Source organism: Podarcis muralis, chromosome 12, assembly GCF_964188315.1.
Source record: "Podarcis muralis chromosome 12, rPodMur119.hap1.1, whole genome shotgun sequence".
In the NCBI taxonomy this organism is placed as follows: Eukaryota; Metazoa; Chordata; class Lepidosauria; order Squamata; family Lacertidae; genus Podarcis; species Podarcis muralis.
In genome coordinates this window covers 36,448,253-36,466,132 of record NC_135666.1, presented here as the reverse complement: position 1 = coordinate 36,466,132, position 17,880 = coordinate 36,448,253, and the positions used below count along the sequence as shown (strand labels likewise).

At 43.9% G+C, this 17,880-nt stretch overlaps 1 protein-coding gene across 1 annotated transcript; it reads left to right on the top strand.

Annotated features, from left to right (window-relative positions):
- The first annotated feature begins 153 nt into the window (after positions 1-153).
- On the top strand, positions 154-15,155 carry SPMIP4 (sperm microtubule inner protein 4). The gene is made up of 7 exons (XM_077937056.1): positions 154-288; positions 1,562-1,723; positions 6,502-6,611; positions 10,722-10,783; positions 11,543-11,708; positions 12,442-12,533; positions 14,029-15,155. The coding sequence occupies exons 1-7, from the start codon at positions 155-157 to the stop codon at positions 14,815-14,817; spliced, it is 1,515 nt and encodes a 504-aa protein (XP_077793182.1). The 5' UTR covers position 154; the 3' UTR covers positions 14,818-15,155.
- Positions 15,156-17,880: the final 2,725 nt, after the last annotated feature.

Here is a 17,880-nt window from a genome sequence, read left to right as displayed (position 1 = left end):
AAAGTGATCTCTTTCAGTAATGAAGTTGGCGCTGTTGCTAAATCAATTCTGGTTACCTATTGAAACAGAATTTTATCTGTTCAAACTAAGCAAAATGCTAGTTGCTTTGATCACGGACTTTTCTCTGTATAAATTTACTCTGTAGCTATTAAAGATGGAAATGCATACGGGTATGACCTATTACAATGATGCTCAAGATGGAACAGCCTTAGTAACAAAAACCTTGGAATCTACGAATCACCTGACTCCACTGCATATCCCCCCGGGCCCACCTATATCACCAGAAAGGTAAGAGTAGCTATTCACTCTATTTTTTTCACAATATCTCTATTTAGCTGACTTAGGTCTTATACAGAGGTACCTCTGGTTACAAACTTAATTCATTCTGGAGGTCTGTTCTTAAACCGAAACCGTTCTTAACCTGAGGTACCACTTTAGCTAATGGGGCCTCCCGCTGCCGCTGCCGCATGATTTCTGTTCTCATCCTGAGGTAAAGTTTTTAACCTGAGGTACTACTTCTGGGTTAGCGGAGTCTGTAACCCAAAGTGTTTGTGACCCAAGGTGTTTGTCACCTGAGGTACCACTGTAGTATGAATATACTCATTATGGCCACAATGCTGTGAATTGGAATTAAGCCTCATTGACTTTGATGAGATTTAATTCTGAGTAAACATGCATATAGGGACATGGGTGGCGCTGTGGTGTAAACCACCGAGCCTTGGGCTTGCCAATCAGAAGGTTGGCAGTTCGAATCCCTGCGATGGGGTGAGCTCCCGTTGCTCGGTCCCAGCTCCTGCCAACCTAGCAGTTCGAAAGCACACAAAAAAGTGCAAGTAGATAAATAGGTGCCGCTCTGGCGGGAAGGTAAACAGCGTTTCCATGTGCTGCTCTGATTTTGCCAGAAGCGGCTTAGTCATGGTGGCTACATGACCCGGAAAAACTGTCTGCAGACAAACGTCAGCTCCCTCGGCTAGTAAAGCGAGATGAGCGATGCAACCCCAGAGTCATTCGCAACTGGACTTAACTGTCAGGGGTCTGACATCCTTTTTATAAAAGGTTGACATCCCGCTTTATCACTACCTGAAGGAGTCTCAAAGCGGCTAACATTCTCCTTTCCCTTCCTCCCCCACAACAAACACTCTGTGAGGTGAGTGGGGCTGAGAGACTTCAAAGAAGTGTGACTAGCCCAAGGTCACCCAGCAGCTGCATATGGAGGAGCGAGGATGCGAACCCGGTCCCCCAGATTACGAGTCTACCGCTCTTAACCACTACACCACACTGGCAAAGGCGAGAGAGCCTTCAAGTTGACTATCAACAATCAGAGCCAGGTCAGCAGTCATGCCCGCTATGGCAAGATGCATTATGTTTCTATTTAAACTGCAGCAATTGCTTCCAAATGTGAACCAATGCATCTTAATCAGCCTGTGCAACTTCTATGCAAATCTGTGTCCTCTTTTGCCCTCTGGTCTGGTAAGTGGCCATTCTAGCTATGAAGCAAGCATCACTCAGGTAGAGTATCATTGCTGCAGCTGCTCTTTGGGAACATTTGATATGATTTCAGATATGAAGAGCTAAGGGAAATATTCCAGCTGCGCAAGCCCATCGTGAAAGGAGAACAAGAATCTGAACCCCTGTTGCCAGAATCCCACAGAATCTACGAGCCACCTTACAAGTTTGATCAGGAACACCAGTACTATGGCAGTAACAGAGATGCCCCACTAAGGTAGGCTATCTGCTTTCTCTCTGTCTCTGGATGGCTGGATATTCGTGTTCAAATCCAGAAGCCAATTCAGAAATGCTGGTGTCTCTTGGAAAGCCAAAAACTGATGAGGACTAAACCTGGAAAAATATTTATTTTATAAAAAAAACATTCCCTCCATCCTATGGTCAAAAGAGACTGCCCAATGTGAACAGAGAGCTTTCATGATACACATTCAATAATGAGGCACTGGTGTCTACATCCTGAAATTCTGCAGTTATCAGATCACTACATTAACAGGTATGTCATTATTTTGGCAATAGTGCCATAGCAAAGGGCACTCCTATATACCTTGTGTGGTTTTGCATTTAAGCTTGGTTGAATGGGTTTTTAGTCAGCATCGCTAAGATAGACAGGTATCTTCATCACAAGAGTCAGGTCACGTATATCCTAAGATTAAAACCACAGATTGTATTGTGACCCCTTTAAAGACAACTGTATTATAAAATGGGCTTTTGTGGACTGGATTCCATGTCAGTTCATAAAGGCTGGTGTGTTAAAGATGAACTGCTTTGGCTTCCATTCTTATTGGTTTGCAGGAAGGTTAGGCAACTTTGGCTGTTTGATAAGCTTTTGTTCTGATTTGTTTCTGGGGAGGTTAGATGACAGAATTCCACTTGAAAATAATGGCAGTCCAGAAGCACCCTTTGTTATATTTGCAGCAACAGGTTAACAAGTTTTCTCTCAAGATGTTGTTCCCAGCTAAGATCAGACTGTCTTTAAATAGCACATGGAGCTCGAGTGCTGTTGTGGTTGTGCCTTTAGATTTTGATGCAGGGTCCTTGCAGAGAGCTAGCGGTTAAGTTAATAACTGAAGAAAAGGTTCTCTCATTGCCCATATGAAAACTTAGCCGGCTGACAGAAACTTGAGCATTGTGGGATTAGAACTGCAGAACTATAGTTTTGCCACCTGATGGCACCAAAACACAAAAAGTGGTTGCTGCACGCTTTTAGAACTGGAATAAACATAATTATTTGTTTGAATGCCTGTTTCATTCAGAAAGAAACAAAGTTGTTTTATCTGCATAATGAAAAAATTAGGATACATTCCAAGAACAACTATTAAAGCCCACATGAGATCCTTTTAAAAAATATATCTATTTGCATTTATACTAATCCAAAGATATACAAAGGTTCATTCCCAGTACAAATTATCTTTTATAATACACCAGAATAAAATAAATACTTTAAAAATCTAATCTAAAAAGGAACAGAAGGGAAAAGAAGGGAAAAGGAAAAGAAAGAGGGGAGGAGATAAAAAGACTTCCGGTTTTCTGTCCTTCACCTAAATAGAGTATTCACTCATTAACATCCACCTACGGTATTCTATTTTTTATGACCCAATATTTTTTCAGTCTTCAAATCCAGATATGGCAATGAGTCCACTTGAGATCCTGAGCTGTGCCCCTCCCCTATTAGGTATTGATGTAGGGAAGCAGTGCTTCCTTATTTGAAAACATACTTCCTTCCCGTGCAGTGTTTGTAATGTTTGTGGTTATGTCTGGACACACGTCATGTCAGGAAACCAGTCTCCAGAAAGCTGGAGAGAACAGACTAGCTAGATTAAACCTGCTCTACGCATTCAGCAAAGTGGTTTGTTTAGAACTGCACCCCTTCATAAAATTGCTCATCTTGCAAGTAAAAAACCTAGCACATCTGGAAGAAAGGATTGTCTAGCTGGGACCATTCCATGTTGCCCTAGCTCTCTACTTGCAAAGATTCCATATGCAGGTAGATTCTGTATATGTGGGCAACCAGGGGTCAAAGACATTCTTCATTATTTGTTTTACTGCCCATCATACACGAAGCTTGGAGATGCTTTCTAAATCCCGTTTGTTCAAGAAAGCAGTCTCTCCTCAGCAGAGAGAGTTCTGTGATTGTTGAGTAACTCTAACACCCGTGAGGCTCATAAAGTCACCCTTTTTGCACTAGCGGCGAGAAAGATTAGGAAGAAGGAATTGGACAAAATAACAGTAAATTGTAAGGAAGATTTGGAGTTCTAAATTGAAATATGTTGTATGTGGTTGCGGAGGCTCCCCATTCACAGTCTTGCTTGCAACACATGGTTCTGTTTGTTCAAATAGAGGTTTTGCTTTATATTTTATATTGCCTGTGTTATATGGTTTTGTCAGGTCCTTTGGCTAGCACAATAAATTTACTGAACAGGACTGAACTACTTCCAGTGAGTTGTTTATGTACGGGGAGGGTTAAAAGATGTGATCTACCACCTGCAGTTTGAAATGGCACAGTCTCTTTTACCACCTCAGAAGTCGACCGCCTCATTTTACTGCACACATGAAAGCCTTGCTCCCTATAATTTTTGGTTGCTGCTCCTGCTGTTATTAATTTGATTTTAAAAGTGCCCTTCAGCCCATAGGATCCCAGGGCGGTGGACAAAAATAATCAAACAGAAGTTACCTGCTAGTGGTGCAGCAACAAAACTGCTAGCACATTTGCAAAGCTAAGCAGGGTCTGGTCTGGTTTCAAATTGGATGGGGGACTGCATGTTGAGATTCCTGCCTTGCAGGGGGTTGGACTAGATGACCCTTAGGATCCCATCCAGCTCTACAATTCTATATGATTCTAAATACAGTACAATACAAAATACACTGTTTAATAGCAAAATAATTACCAAAATCAATAAACCACTTATGTAAATATTTTACAACTATGAATAATTCAGCACAGTGCAGACAAAATACTACCTGATGGATTCCAAATAACATTTGTCTCCCAAAATAGATCCATCCAAGGAGGTTCTCCTCATTTTGACTCCTAACAACACAAAGTCCTGCTGTTTGCATCATGTTACAATCCATGTCCAAAACGTGAAGGACATTTTATCATCATCTTTATCATCATCTTCATCAATTGAATTTATATACCCCCCTATACCCAAAGGTGCCAGGGTGGTTCACAGAATAAAATCAAAATATAAAACCACAAAATGCATAATCAAAATAAAAACAACAACATAATAACCCTCCCCCCCCAAAAAAAAAAATCCACCCCACAATTTAAAAGGGCATAGGATGTCAATCAAATCAGCCAAGGGCCTGATTAAACAGGAACGTTTTTGCCTGGCACCTAAAAGTGTATAATGAAGGTGAACTTCCCTGGGGGGAATATTCCACAGGCGGGGAGCCACTGCAGAGAAGGCCCTTTCTCGTGTTGTACCTTCTAGACCTCTCTAGACCAATGGGTGAAATTTACAAAGCTTCGAGTATATCCTAAAGCCATTTGGCCAGATTCAGCTGCAGCAATCAGAATAGTCTCAATTACAATTGCCTTTTGGAAGTATAAGGTATCCTATACACTGACGTAATTGGCTGACCTCTCTCTTATTACAGACTTCCTGACTTGCCAGAAAATTCAGAGGAGTAAGTACAGTTAACTTACGTCTGTGTTAAAATCTGTGTGTTTTATATTCAGATAACAGAAAAAGTATGACTGACATTTTTATCCATTTCCCAGCCAAACTGGCTTCTAAAGCAGCTTACAGTTCAAAATGTACAATATATTAGGACTATATGGAGGAGTTTGTGGTTTCTAGTTCCTGGCAATTGATGCCACAGTCCAGGTCCCCAGCTCTTCCCCCTGAGGCGACAGAAAGATCTGAAGATGACCACAAAGGCTTGCTGATGATGAGGACACTGCCCTTCCCTTTGGTTTATTGTTAAATTAGTTTCTGTATAATTTATTGGCTAGAAAACGATGGCCCAAGCTCTCCACTGGACCTCGTTCCAGAAATCTGCATTACCCTTCCTGAAGTGCAAAAAAAGTTAAGAAAGAAAACAAGTGTGTGCATTTAGCACTTCGGGTGCAGAGAAGGGCAGGTGTGGGGTCATCTTCCTAGGAAAAGGGAAAGAATTCATGCTGAGTAATGATAATAATTTATTGCTTGTACCCCAGCCACTCTGGGCAGCTTCCAACAGAACACCAAACATCAAAAGCTTCCCGAAAGAGGACTGCCTTCAGATATCTATGAAAAGTCATATTATTATTTCCTTGACATCTGATGGGAGGGCATTCCATGGGGGGGTGGACTACCAATAAGGCCCTCTGCCTGGTTCCCTGTAACGTCAATTCTTGCAATGAGGGAACCGCCAGAAGTCGCTGGACCTCAATGTCCGGGCTGAACAATGGGGATGGAGACACTCCTTCAGATGTCCAGGGCCGAAACAGTTTAAGGCTTTAAAGGTCAACACCAACACTTTGAATTAAACTCAGAAACGTACTGGGAGCCAACGTAGATCCTTTGGGACAGGTGTTATATGGTCCCAGTGGCCACTCCCAGTCGCCAGTCTAGCAACTGCATTCTGGATTAATTGTAGTTTCCGAGTCACCTTTGAAGGTAGCCCCATGTAGAGAGCATTGCAATAGTCCAAGCAGGAGATAACCAGAGCATGTACCACTCTGGTGAGGCAGGAGGGATGCCCTTCTTTCCCATGCCTTTGGCTTATTCCTAGGACTACTTCTTCTTCTTCTTTTTAATACTGTTAGTAAAATCTGGGTGAAATGTGTTGCTGTAGCCTGTAGTTTAACAGCTGAATCCCTCAACTGAACCCAGGGCATTCCTGTCGGCAGGTATGGAACAGCTTGTAGAGAAGTCAAGGTAGAAGTATGGAGCAAAATTAAGGGATTGTATTTCTTCATCTGAAATCCATTCCAAGCAACCGAAGCCCATCATGACCATACAATGTTCTTTGTCCCTGTCAAAAACTTTCTGCTGTATTTGATAGATATGAGAAGTATCTAAGGCACAAGTCGCCAGCCAATCCAGAGACCCATCTTGTGGCCGGCCGTCACCGGCCACTTCATCCTTACGTCCACAATAACATCGACATCACAGGTAAAGCATTATTCATTTGTGCCTGTGTGCGGTTTTGGTTTAAGTCTTCTCATGTCTTTTTCTCATGTCGTACCTACGGGACCGCCTCTCCCGGTATGCCCCGGTATGCCTCAAGGTCCATAAATAGCAACACCCTAGTGGTCCCAGGCCCTAAGGAAGTTAGATTAGCCTCAAGCAGAGCTAGGGCCTTTTCAACACTGGCTCCAGCCTGGTGGAACGCTCTGCCTCATGGGACCAGGGCCCTGCAGGAACTGATTTCTTTCTGCAGGGCCTGTAAGACAGAGTTGTTCCACCTGGCCTTTGGCTTGGAGCCAATTTGATTCCCTCCCCCTCTTTCTTTTTTCTTTTTTCTTTTCCCTTTCTCCTCCTGTGATGAGGATGCATTTTAATATTTTAATGTTTCAATATTTTAATGTTTCAATATTTTAATGTTTCAATATTTTAATGTTTCAATATTTTAATGTTTCAATATTTTAATGTTGTATTTTAATCTTGTTTTTAAGTTGTATTCATTCAACTTGTTTTTATTATTGCTTGTTAGCCGCCCTGAGCCCGGCCTTGGCTGGGGAGGGTGGGGTATAAATAAAAATAATTATTATTATTATTATTATTATTATTATTATTATTATTTTATCAGCTAGAAAAACTTAATTTAAAAACCTGCTCTTAGGATAGCTGTAAAGAAGAAGTGTGCAACGGGCGACCCTCCAGATGATGCTGAACGACAATTCCCACCTGCCCTAGCAATCTTAGCCAATGGCTAAGGGATGATAGGAGCTGTAGTTTAGCCTCTGGAACACTAAATGTTCCCCACGCCTGTTGAAGATCATATTCTCAACTGTATAAGCTAGCAGACCTCTCTATTTAGAAGTGTGGATTAGTGGTCAAGAGCGGTGGACTCATAATCTGGTGAGCCGGGTTTGATTCCCTGCTCCTCCACATGCAGCTGCTGGGTGACCTTGGGCCAGTCACACTTCTTTGAAGTCTCTCAGCCCCACTCACCTCACAGAGTGTTTGTTGTTGGGGAGGAAGGGAAAGGAGATTGTTAGCCGCTTTGAGACTCCTTAGGATAGTGATAAAGCGGGATATCAAATCCAAACTCTTCATTCAAATTTCTTTAAGGCAGTTCTGTGCATTATCTTGGGGGAAGAGGGGGAGCAGCAATATGTCCATATAATTGGAGGGTAGGAGTCAAACCAATGGCTTCAAATTACAAGAAAGAAGATTCTGACTAAACTTCAGGAAGAACTTTCTGACAGCAAGAGCTGTTCAGCAGAGGAACGGACTCCTAACTAGAGGTAGCGGACTCTCCTTCCTTGGAAGTTTTTAAGCAAAGGTTGGATGGCCACCAGTCATGTATGATCTAGTTAAGATTCCTGCAGTGCAGAAGGTTGGACTAGATCAGGGGTTTGGCAAACTACGGCCCCTGAGCCGGATCAGGCCCACCTGGGTCCAAAATCCAGCTCGAGAACCTGCCGTGAAGAGTTATGCCTGCCCTTCCCCCGCCCCATTCTTCCCAATGTGCACAGGAATTCATTCATATATATATTTCAAAATATAGTCCGGCCCCCCATAAGGTGTGAGGGACAGTGGACCGACCCCCTGCTGAAAAAGTTTGCTGGCCCCTGGACTAGATGTCCCTTGGGATCTCTTCCAACTCTACCATTCTGTGATTCTATTATTTGTTATGCTACCTTTCCCAAAAGGCAGGTATGACATACCTGGTATGTGGAGGAAACATTGACCATCTCTGTATTCAGGGCTTGTCCATCTCCTCCTCATCTGCACACTTCTGTCCAAATGCTAAACATCCTCTGACTCTGAGATCCATGTAAGGCCCAAAACTGTTTTGGAATCAATAGAAATCTGCGGGTGAAAACACCATCAGACTCAAATCTACTGAGTCACAGGAGGCTAAGCCACAGACTCAGTCCTGATGGCTGAACCTTGACTTTTGAATTCAAGCTCTGTACAGGTGCTCATAACATAATGGGTTTATTGGCAGGGTTCCACAGAGTTCCTGGTGGGGCTTTCAACTGAGGCCTGCAGCAGGGTTTCTCCTGTTCCAAGGAAAGGGGGAGGGAGATCCTGGAGATTAGATTGTAATATAGTGACATTATCAAGCCTCCTTCATCCGACCACTTCTGCTTTTGTTACTTTATACATCTGTCCATGCAATACAAATATATGCCACTGAAAGCAAGGGCTCTACAGCTGTGGCCCCAATATCTTCTAAAACTGAGGGATTGTTCTTCTCAGCCTGATTTTTCAGACAAGCCATCCCTTCTTTATCTGTCTATTGGGGTTTGCCCCTTACGATGCTTTCAACTGGCTAATACACACACGTTTGTTTGTTTGTTTGTTTGTTTGTTTGTTTGTTTGTTTGTTTGTTAAATTTATATAATGCCCATCATCCCAAGATCTCAGGGTGGTTAACAAGATAAAATATAAAGCAAAACCACAAATAAATAGTTAAAACAAAAACAACAAAACAATAACCCCTCCTTCTGCAAACACATTTAAAAGGTTGTAGAATATTAATCAGCCAAGGGCTGGTTGAAGAAGAATGCTTGCGCCTGGTGCCTAAAGATGTATAATGAAGGTAGGGGGATGCAGGTGGCCCTGTGGTCTAAGCCACTGAGCCTCTTGGGCTTGCCAGTCAGAAGGTCGGCAGTTCAAATCCCTGCAACAGGGTGAGCTCCCCTTGCTCTGTCCCAGCTCCTGCCAACCTAGCAGTTCGAAAGCATGCCAGTGCAAGTAGATAAATAGGTACCGCTGTGATGGAAAGGTAAATAGCATTTCCGTGCACTCTGGTTTCTGTCATGGTGTTCTGTTGTGCCAGAAGCAGTTTAGTCATGCTGGTCACATGACCCTGAAAGCTGTCTGTGGACAAACACCAGCTCCCTCGGCCTGAAGCGAGATGAGTGCTGTACCCCATAGTCGCCTTTGACTGGACTTAACCGTCCAGGGGTCCTTTACCTTTTACCTTATAATGAAGGTGCTGGATGAACCTCCCTGGGGAGAGCACACCACAATGTATATGTGTGTTTATTTTTATTTTATTATTCCAGTTTTAATTTTTCTCTTTCCCCCAAAATTGCTCTGAATGCGTTGAAAAAGTAGCATAACATCTTTTAAATAAATGAATGAATAAATGACCATACTGCGCATTCACACTTCTATAAACGTGTTGGCAATAACACAAAACGGATTACAGGCATAGGGAAGTAATGCAAGAGGAAAACCTCATGAGACTACTGCAGTCACAGAACATTTGTCCAGTTTAAATGCATACAATGTTAAGAAGCTTTAATCATTGGGAAGTAATGGCATTAAGCAACAGGTCAAGTTGAGTTAAGGAGCTGTTATCTCCAACCACCCATCACCACAACGCTGAATAAGAATGCTGAAGCACATTGTGGGGTCTTTGCCTAGTAAACAAAGGAGGCTTGTAAGACATTATTGTACAATAGTGTGATTAGCATTCCTCCTTCTAAACTTTCTCCCGTCTGCCAGTACTTCATTCTAGACTGGCCCTAAGCAGTACAAAGATGGAAAGACGTGCGGTTCTATTTTTGTTTTGCAAGGGACCATCAGAGGACAAGTTCTATTCCAAGCAAAGCTTATCAGGTTAAGAATTATGGCCTTCTCTGAGGAATTCTTCAGCTGTGTTCCTTCTTTGCATTCAGACGCTGGCAGCAAAATCATCATGACTGTACACCAGGAGTGTGTGCCATACATTTAAAACACACACCACTACCACCAACCCGGAAAGAAACCTGGGAACTTTGGTTGACCCTTCAGAGAGCACCCTTAACAAATTACTGTGCCCAAGATTGTGCTTTTACTGTATGGTGTGTACTCAGCCAATTTTGCTCCTCTTCCACAAACATTGTTAAAAGTGCTCTGCGAAAGATGGTAGTCTTCTGCCTTCTGCCCAACCGGGACACAGGTCAAGACCTCCTGGTAGATCTCTGATTTGCGGTGGATGAGGAAGCATTTATTGACTATAGCAAAGTAGCTGCCCCCTTCCAAGTCAGAGTCTTCTTCTAACCTCAGCTGCTTGAATTTCATATTATGCAACCAAGTATTTCCTCCTGAATTTTAAAGGTGGCCCCGAAAAAGACGAAAGAGCCGGCGAACCTTTAGACAGACGGCTTGGATACTTTCCTGTAGGTAATCGCGACTATGGTTGGGAATTTTGACATTAGAGGGAGGGTTACAGCTCAGCAATCAAAAAGAAACAGGTTCAATTCCTGGTTACCTCCATCTTTAAAAATAAAATTTTACAACCTCAAGTAACAAAGAGGTCTTGGAGACAGCTCTGGCAGAGTAGACCAGCTTTTGCCAACCGGCTTCATGGACTATAATATTATTGTTGCTGTTATTTCTTAACTGCCTTCCACTTATACGTCTCGAGATGATGCACAAAATAAAAACGACCTTTTAGAAAAAGTTTAAAACAGAACAATGACAGGAAATGATATATTTTTTTAAATTATACAAAGTAGACACGCCCATGGCAGAGGCAATGCCTTCTTTGAATGGAGGAGGGAGGGTGGCAGAATGTGTGTAGAAAATATCCCACCGTAGTAAGGTAGCATTCATATTAATGGCTCCATCCTCTTTTGCCTCTGGTCCTGACCTCCACTGGCCCATGGCCTCCAGAAGGTTGCTCAAAAGGGAGTGTGGCCCTCAAGCTGAACACAGCTCCCCATCCCTGCCCTAGACTCTTATGTGGAAGTGTGGAAAGTGCATCCAAACTTTTACCATCCTCATTCATTTGCTCCCAATTAGACAGATTTCTAAAACCACATTTGAAAACTTGACAGCTTCAGTTTTGAAAGTTGTGGCCTTCCTACCCTCTCAGCAAACACTTGCACGGTTTAAGCAGGAGACTTTAACTATGCCTGTTCTACGTTTATTCTCAGAATGGCGATGAAAATGGTGAGGCAGGCGACCCAAATGCTTCCCCAAAGGGGGGCCGCAAAAAGACTTCCAGACCCCCGGAGCTTGACATTTCATTCAGAGCTGCCAACATGCTGGAAAATATCAAAAAGGCCCTCTGGTTTTCGACTTACAAGCGTGACTACACAGGTACACACTTATTAGACATGAGAGATTAATGCTGGAACACAAAATACCTACAGATAAATCATCTTGAGATTTGCTCTGCATCTTCCAAAATATTATGATGAGGGGAGGTTTTTTGGGGGGGGGACAGTCTTGATGATACCTGGGCTCCCAATTATTGGGACCTGGACCTGTAAGGCTGGAATGTATACGAGGGAACCTGCAGAATGGGTCAAACTTATAACGGTAATGGCTTGAGTGAAGCCTTTGTGAGCATCTCAAAGAACGAGCTAAGTGATGCTACTCTCCAGGAAAGAGGGCCATAGGGATCTTCCTTCACCTGACTAAAGGCCACATGATCCTAGGTAGAAGAACAAGGCCCAGAATTGGTATATCTGTGAGGTGTGAGCTGGATGTTGAAGCTGCAGACACAGAGACATGACTTTGTGTCTCCCCTGGAAGCTTAAAGGGGAAGCAAAAACTACGGGGGGGGGGGTGTTGCTGCTGTGAGCTGCCCCAACCTATGCTTGGGATCTATATATGTGTAAATAAAACCATTTATCCTGGAGATAGCACCATCTCCATTGGTTTTCATTCCAAGGAAACCAAATCCTGGGTTAAGCACAGGTACCCCTGGAATCTCTAACAGCTTGGAGACTGGGGGAACACATAACAATATTATTGCTATTTTTCAAAGAAAAATACCACATATTACATATTAGCTTCCTAAACTGATGTCAACATTGGTTTGCTTAAGGTAAAGGTTCTATGAACCCCTTGCTGCTGGATGACCATGATCCCAAGATGATTGGCAGAGCAACTGGAGAACTGGGCATGGACGTTGAACTCGTAAGTATGGCAACTAGGACCTTTCAAGCTGATCGCTCCCTTCCATTTCTGATGTTCAGGCTGTGATGCCATTGATGATGTAGACTGAAGGGCAGCACCCACCCACGGCACCCAAGAGGGAGATATCAGCAAGCTGGGGGGTGGGCAGAAATGCACAAACAAACAAACGTGTCTCTAAGGGAAGGGGGAAACCACAAAGCAGCCCAGTGAGGACTGAGCATGCTCAGTTTCATAGAACAGCCAGCTGACTGTCCTAGAAAACCAGGTGGGAAGGAGAATGGAGAGGCTGGAATTCTGAACAGCAACACTCCACACTGCAACCTTATTGTCGCAAGGCACACTTTTCCTATGCATTAGCTTTGTTTGTGATGAGACACGTTTTATTGATCCGTGGTGATGAAATGTCTTCATTAAAGCTTTTCTTTAATGGAGTGGAACAAATAAACTGTTATTACTAATAATAATGGAAATAAATGGTAAAAAAAGGGTAATACCCTGAACATAGCCGTCACCTTGCAATGCCTACAGCGACTTTTAATCTTGCATTGACACTGAAGTTGCAATCTTTTCAGCACCAGGTTAAGATTTTCCTCTTTGTTAGGGCTGGGCGACATATCACTATATCGTCCAAAACCAGTCTGAAGTCCATATTGTGGTATCGGCTTCATAATTTTTGACCGGGCAATATATCACGAATCATTATGTGTGTTTGTGTGTGCTATGCAAAAAATTGCGATGTGGGGAAAACCGTGAACCCAGACAATGCCTTTATACATAGCTCCATCCTTATTTCAGACATCATGATATATCAGTATATCGCAATGTTTAGCTGGTGATATATCACGCTGTTGAAAACCAAATATCGCCCAGCCCTATTCTTTGACCAGACATTTTTAAAAGGTTACATCTGTCCTCCAGTCTGTTTGTTCGTTTCCTGGATGTTGTCTTTTGGTTTCTTGTACAGTGGTACCTCGGATTACATACGCTTCAGGTTACATACGCTTCAGGTTACAGACTCCACTAACCCAGAAATAGTGCTTCAGGTTAAGAACTTTGCTTCAGGATGAGAACAGAAATTGTGCTCCGGCGGCGTGGTGGCAGCAGGAGGCCCCATTAGCTAAAGTGGTGCTTCAGGTTAAGAACAGTTTCAGGTTAAGAACAGACCTCCGGAACGAATTAAGTACTTAAGCCGAGGTACCACTGTATTCTCTTGTTGCTGATATTTTCATACACTGCCCTGGAATTTGCTTGCACAAAGGACAATTTATTTAAATATTAAATCATCAAGCAAATGATATACAGTATCTCGTTTGGGGTATTTCTGGCATGGCAGATACTGCTGGACTACAACTCCCATCACCCCTGACCATTGGCCATGCTGACTGGGGCTGATGGGAGTTGGGAATCTAACTGCATCTGGAGAGCCAAAAGTTCCCCATTGCTGCTCTGAGAGTTGTCTTTAGAGAACATCAATCCCAAACTATCTGTTTTTCAGAGAGAATCATTTCCGTCAGCTGAGACTCAAGTAAGACCCTTAGAAGGACGTATTGCTCGCGCACTTCAAGGCAAACCTATTCGCCCCTATGACCCTCAGCAGCAGGATCCTGGCTATATTTGTGAGCACCCACCTCAATGGACAGGCGAGTCACTCATACGCAAATGTTTAGATGCGGTGCAGAGCAGCAGTAGGCAAATGCCTCCGGAAACGGACAGCGGAGCAAAAAAGAGAATTGAGGACTTCCAACAAAATCAGATCGATCGCCCGGTAGGCAACCCGAGAGAAAGCATGAAACATACGAAACTTCCGTGGAGCAGGTTTCAGAAAATTACAGATACTTGGAAGACGGAGAAGTTGTATCAAAGACAGCTTGCTGTTCCCCCCGAACCAGAGATTGTTGTGAAGCCCGCTGAATCCATTCGCTACGAAGATCTGCCCCCCTCCCGCTTAAGCAATTACATTGTGTGGCACCATCCCATCAGCCTCTCTAAACCAGGCCCAACGGAGGTGAGCTTTGAAACATGTGACGACATCCCGGGTGTTCAATGTGTTCCTAATGTGTTCCCAGGGATCGAAAGCAGGTCCACTTTCCCAGAATGGATTCCTAACTGCGGGATAGCTCGGCCTCAAACAAAATTAAACGATATGCAGTATTGTTTTAGGAAGGGTGAAGCCATCAAACGCCTGAGTGATCTAACTAGAGGAGGAATAAGGGACCTGAGGGATCACGACAGGAAAGGCAGAAGGCACAAATTCTACGGCGTGAATGCCTATCACTATAACTGACACACGTCCTCACCCTTTCAAAAAAAGGGAAAGGGAGGGGCGAAAATATTCTCAGCCAATTTTTCCAGTTGCTGCTTCTGAATTGGCTTGCTGTGCTTTATAAAACACTCTCCTAGTTTTTCAGTTTTTTGCGTGAAGTACTGATTCAGTGTCGTCCAAAGGCAGGTCGAGGCAGCTCTGAAGGGAATCGGGAGGAATCAAATGAGAACAAGTCATAAAGCCTCTTCGCACCTAGGGCCACACCTGCTAGCCATGCCTCTAATATTATGAGGTACAGTGGTACCTTGGTTCTCAAATTTAATCCGTTCCGGAAGTCCTTTCCAAAACCAAAGCATTCCAAAACCCAGGCACGCTTTCCCATAGAAAGTAATGCAAAATGGATTGATCCGTTGCAGACTTCTGAAAACAACCCCTAAAACAGCAATTTAACATGAATTTTACTGTCTAACGAGACCACTGATCCATAAAATGAAAGCAATAATCAATGTAAAGGAAAAGGTAAAGGTACCCCTGCCCGTACGGGCCAGTCTTGACAGACTCTAGGGTTGTGCGCCCATCTCACTCAAGAGGCCGGGGGCCAGCGCTGTCCGCAGACACTTCCGGGTCACGTGGCCAGCGTGACATCGCTGCTCTGGCGAGCCAGAGCCGCACACGAAAACGTCGTTTACCTTCCCGCTAGTAAGCGGTCCCTATTTATCTACTTGCACCCGGGGGTGCTTTCGAACTGCTAGGTTGGCAGGCGCTCGGACCGAACAACGGAAGCGCACCCCGCCACGGGGATTTGAACCGCCGACCTTTCGATCGGCAAGCCCTAGGCGCTGAGGCTTTTACCCACAGCGCCACCCGCGTCCCTAAATAATCAATGTACTGTACTATAAAATAAATACGACAGCATTGCAGATGATAACAATTAAAATTAAACAAAATTCTTACCTGCACTGCTTATAGTCATTGTTTGGATGGTGGGCTTTTATCCATTTCTGCAGTCACACAATCAATCAATCCACACAGTAACAAAAACAAATTAACTGAAAAAGCCTCAAAATCGAAAATGCAAAATTAATAGCAAAAACAAAAGTGCCAAACTTAATCCGTTCAGGAAGTCCGTTTGACTTACAAAACGTTCGAAAACCAAGGCACAGCTTCTGATTGGTGCAGGCGCCACGGAAACAATAGCTGACAACCGCATCGGACATTTGGCTTCCGAAAAACATTCGAAAACCGGAACACTTACTTCTGGGTTTTTGGCGTTTGGGAATCAAGGCATTTGAGAACCAAGGTACCACTGTAGTTGTTAATTTGCATTTTTTCTTCAAGGAACTCAAGTTCTACCCCCTCCTCTTTTAATCCCAACAGCAACCCTGTGAGATAGGTTAGGATGAGAGACAGTGACTGACCCAGGGCCACCCAGTGAGCTTCATGATCGGGTGGGGATTTGAACCTTGGTCTCCCAGGTTCTAGTCTGACGCTCTGACCACTACACCACACTGGCTGTCATCAGCACACCTCTCTTTCTATGTCCCTGACATGTGTGTGTTCTACAGAATGTGAAAGCGGGGTCTTTCCTTTATGCAGTATTGCATATGCAAGGATCTCTTTCGTGTATTCAACTGCATGTGAGAGAGCAGAAGGGCCTAATTTCTTACACGTGTTGAGTGCACTGAGGGAGAGGGGAGAGGGAAGGATTTAAAATGTGGGAAGGAAAAATTACCGTATTTTTGCTCTATAAGATGCACCTAGTTTTTTGAGGGGGAAAAAAAAATTCTGAATCCCAGAAGCCAGAATAGCAAGAGGGATTGCTGCGCAGCGAAAGCAGCGATCCCTCTTGCTGTTCTGGCTTCTGGGATAGCTGCGCAGCCTGCATTCACTCCATAAGACGCACACACATTTCCCCTTACTTTTTAGGAGGGAAAAAGTGAGTCTTATAGAGCAAAAAATACGGTAATCAAATGATGGAAAGTGGAATGAGGGGGAAGCACTCTGGAAGCAATTAGGATATGTTTGTGGCAAGACCAAACCTGTCTTTAACAGCTCACTGGGCAGGAAGGCAGCGGGAGGGCAAAAGAGAGGGGGGTGACCCCACCCACTTTTGGCCCTTGTCCTGCCTACTTATGGAACACATCCCCTAATAGATCACCCCAGAATAAGTGCAGACCCGCAACAGAAAAGTATTCCCTACTCCTCATCTATATGCACAAATCCCCCAGAGAGAAAAAATATTTTCAACTCTTGAGATTAATTTAAAATATAGTGGAAGAGTCAATTTGCTACTCACCTGTCAAACTATATGGAGATCATGTGCTTTTAAGAGCTTCATAAAAGGGAGGAGCCAACAACCTTTGCCTGCATAGTTGTAGAAGTACTCTAACCGCAATGAAGCGGAACTTTCAGTTCATTTATTATGGTGGACGTAAAATACACAGAATGCAACGTGTATTTGCATTTACTGAGAATACTCAGTAAATCCACATCAGTGACCTTTAACCACCCAACAGCATTTTCCAGCTAATTATATGGCTAGCAACCACATCATGGGATTTAAAATCAATATAATGCTAGGTGGGGTGTGTGCAATTGTTATTGGGGCTGCAACGCACAGGGAGGGGAGACTTAACCCTTCGCTTGCCTGACCAAAACCTCAGCAATTTGAATTAGCAAAAAGCACCCATGCCTGTACTATGATGGTGGTGGGTGGTTTTCTAGAGGATCCTATCACATCATAAAAAGGTAAAGGTACCCCTGCCCGTACAGGCCAGTCTTGACAGACTCTAGGGTTGTGCGCTCATCTCACTCTATAGGCCGGGAGCCAGCGCTGTCCGCAGACACTTCCGGGTCAAGCTGCATCTGGCAAGCCAGCGCAGCACACGGAACGCCGTTTACCTTCCCGCTGGTAAGCGGTCCCTATTTATCTACTTGCACCCGGAGGTGCTTTCGAACTGCTAGGTTGGCAGGCGCTGGGACCGAACGACGGGAGCTCACCCCGCCGCAGGATTCGAACCGCCGACCATGCGATCGGCAAGTCCTAGGCACTGAGGTTTTAGCCACAGCGCCACCTGCGTCCTT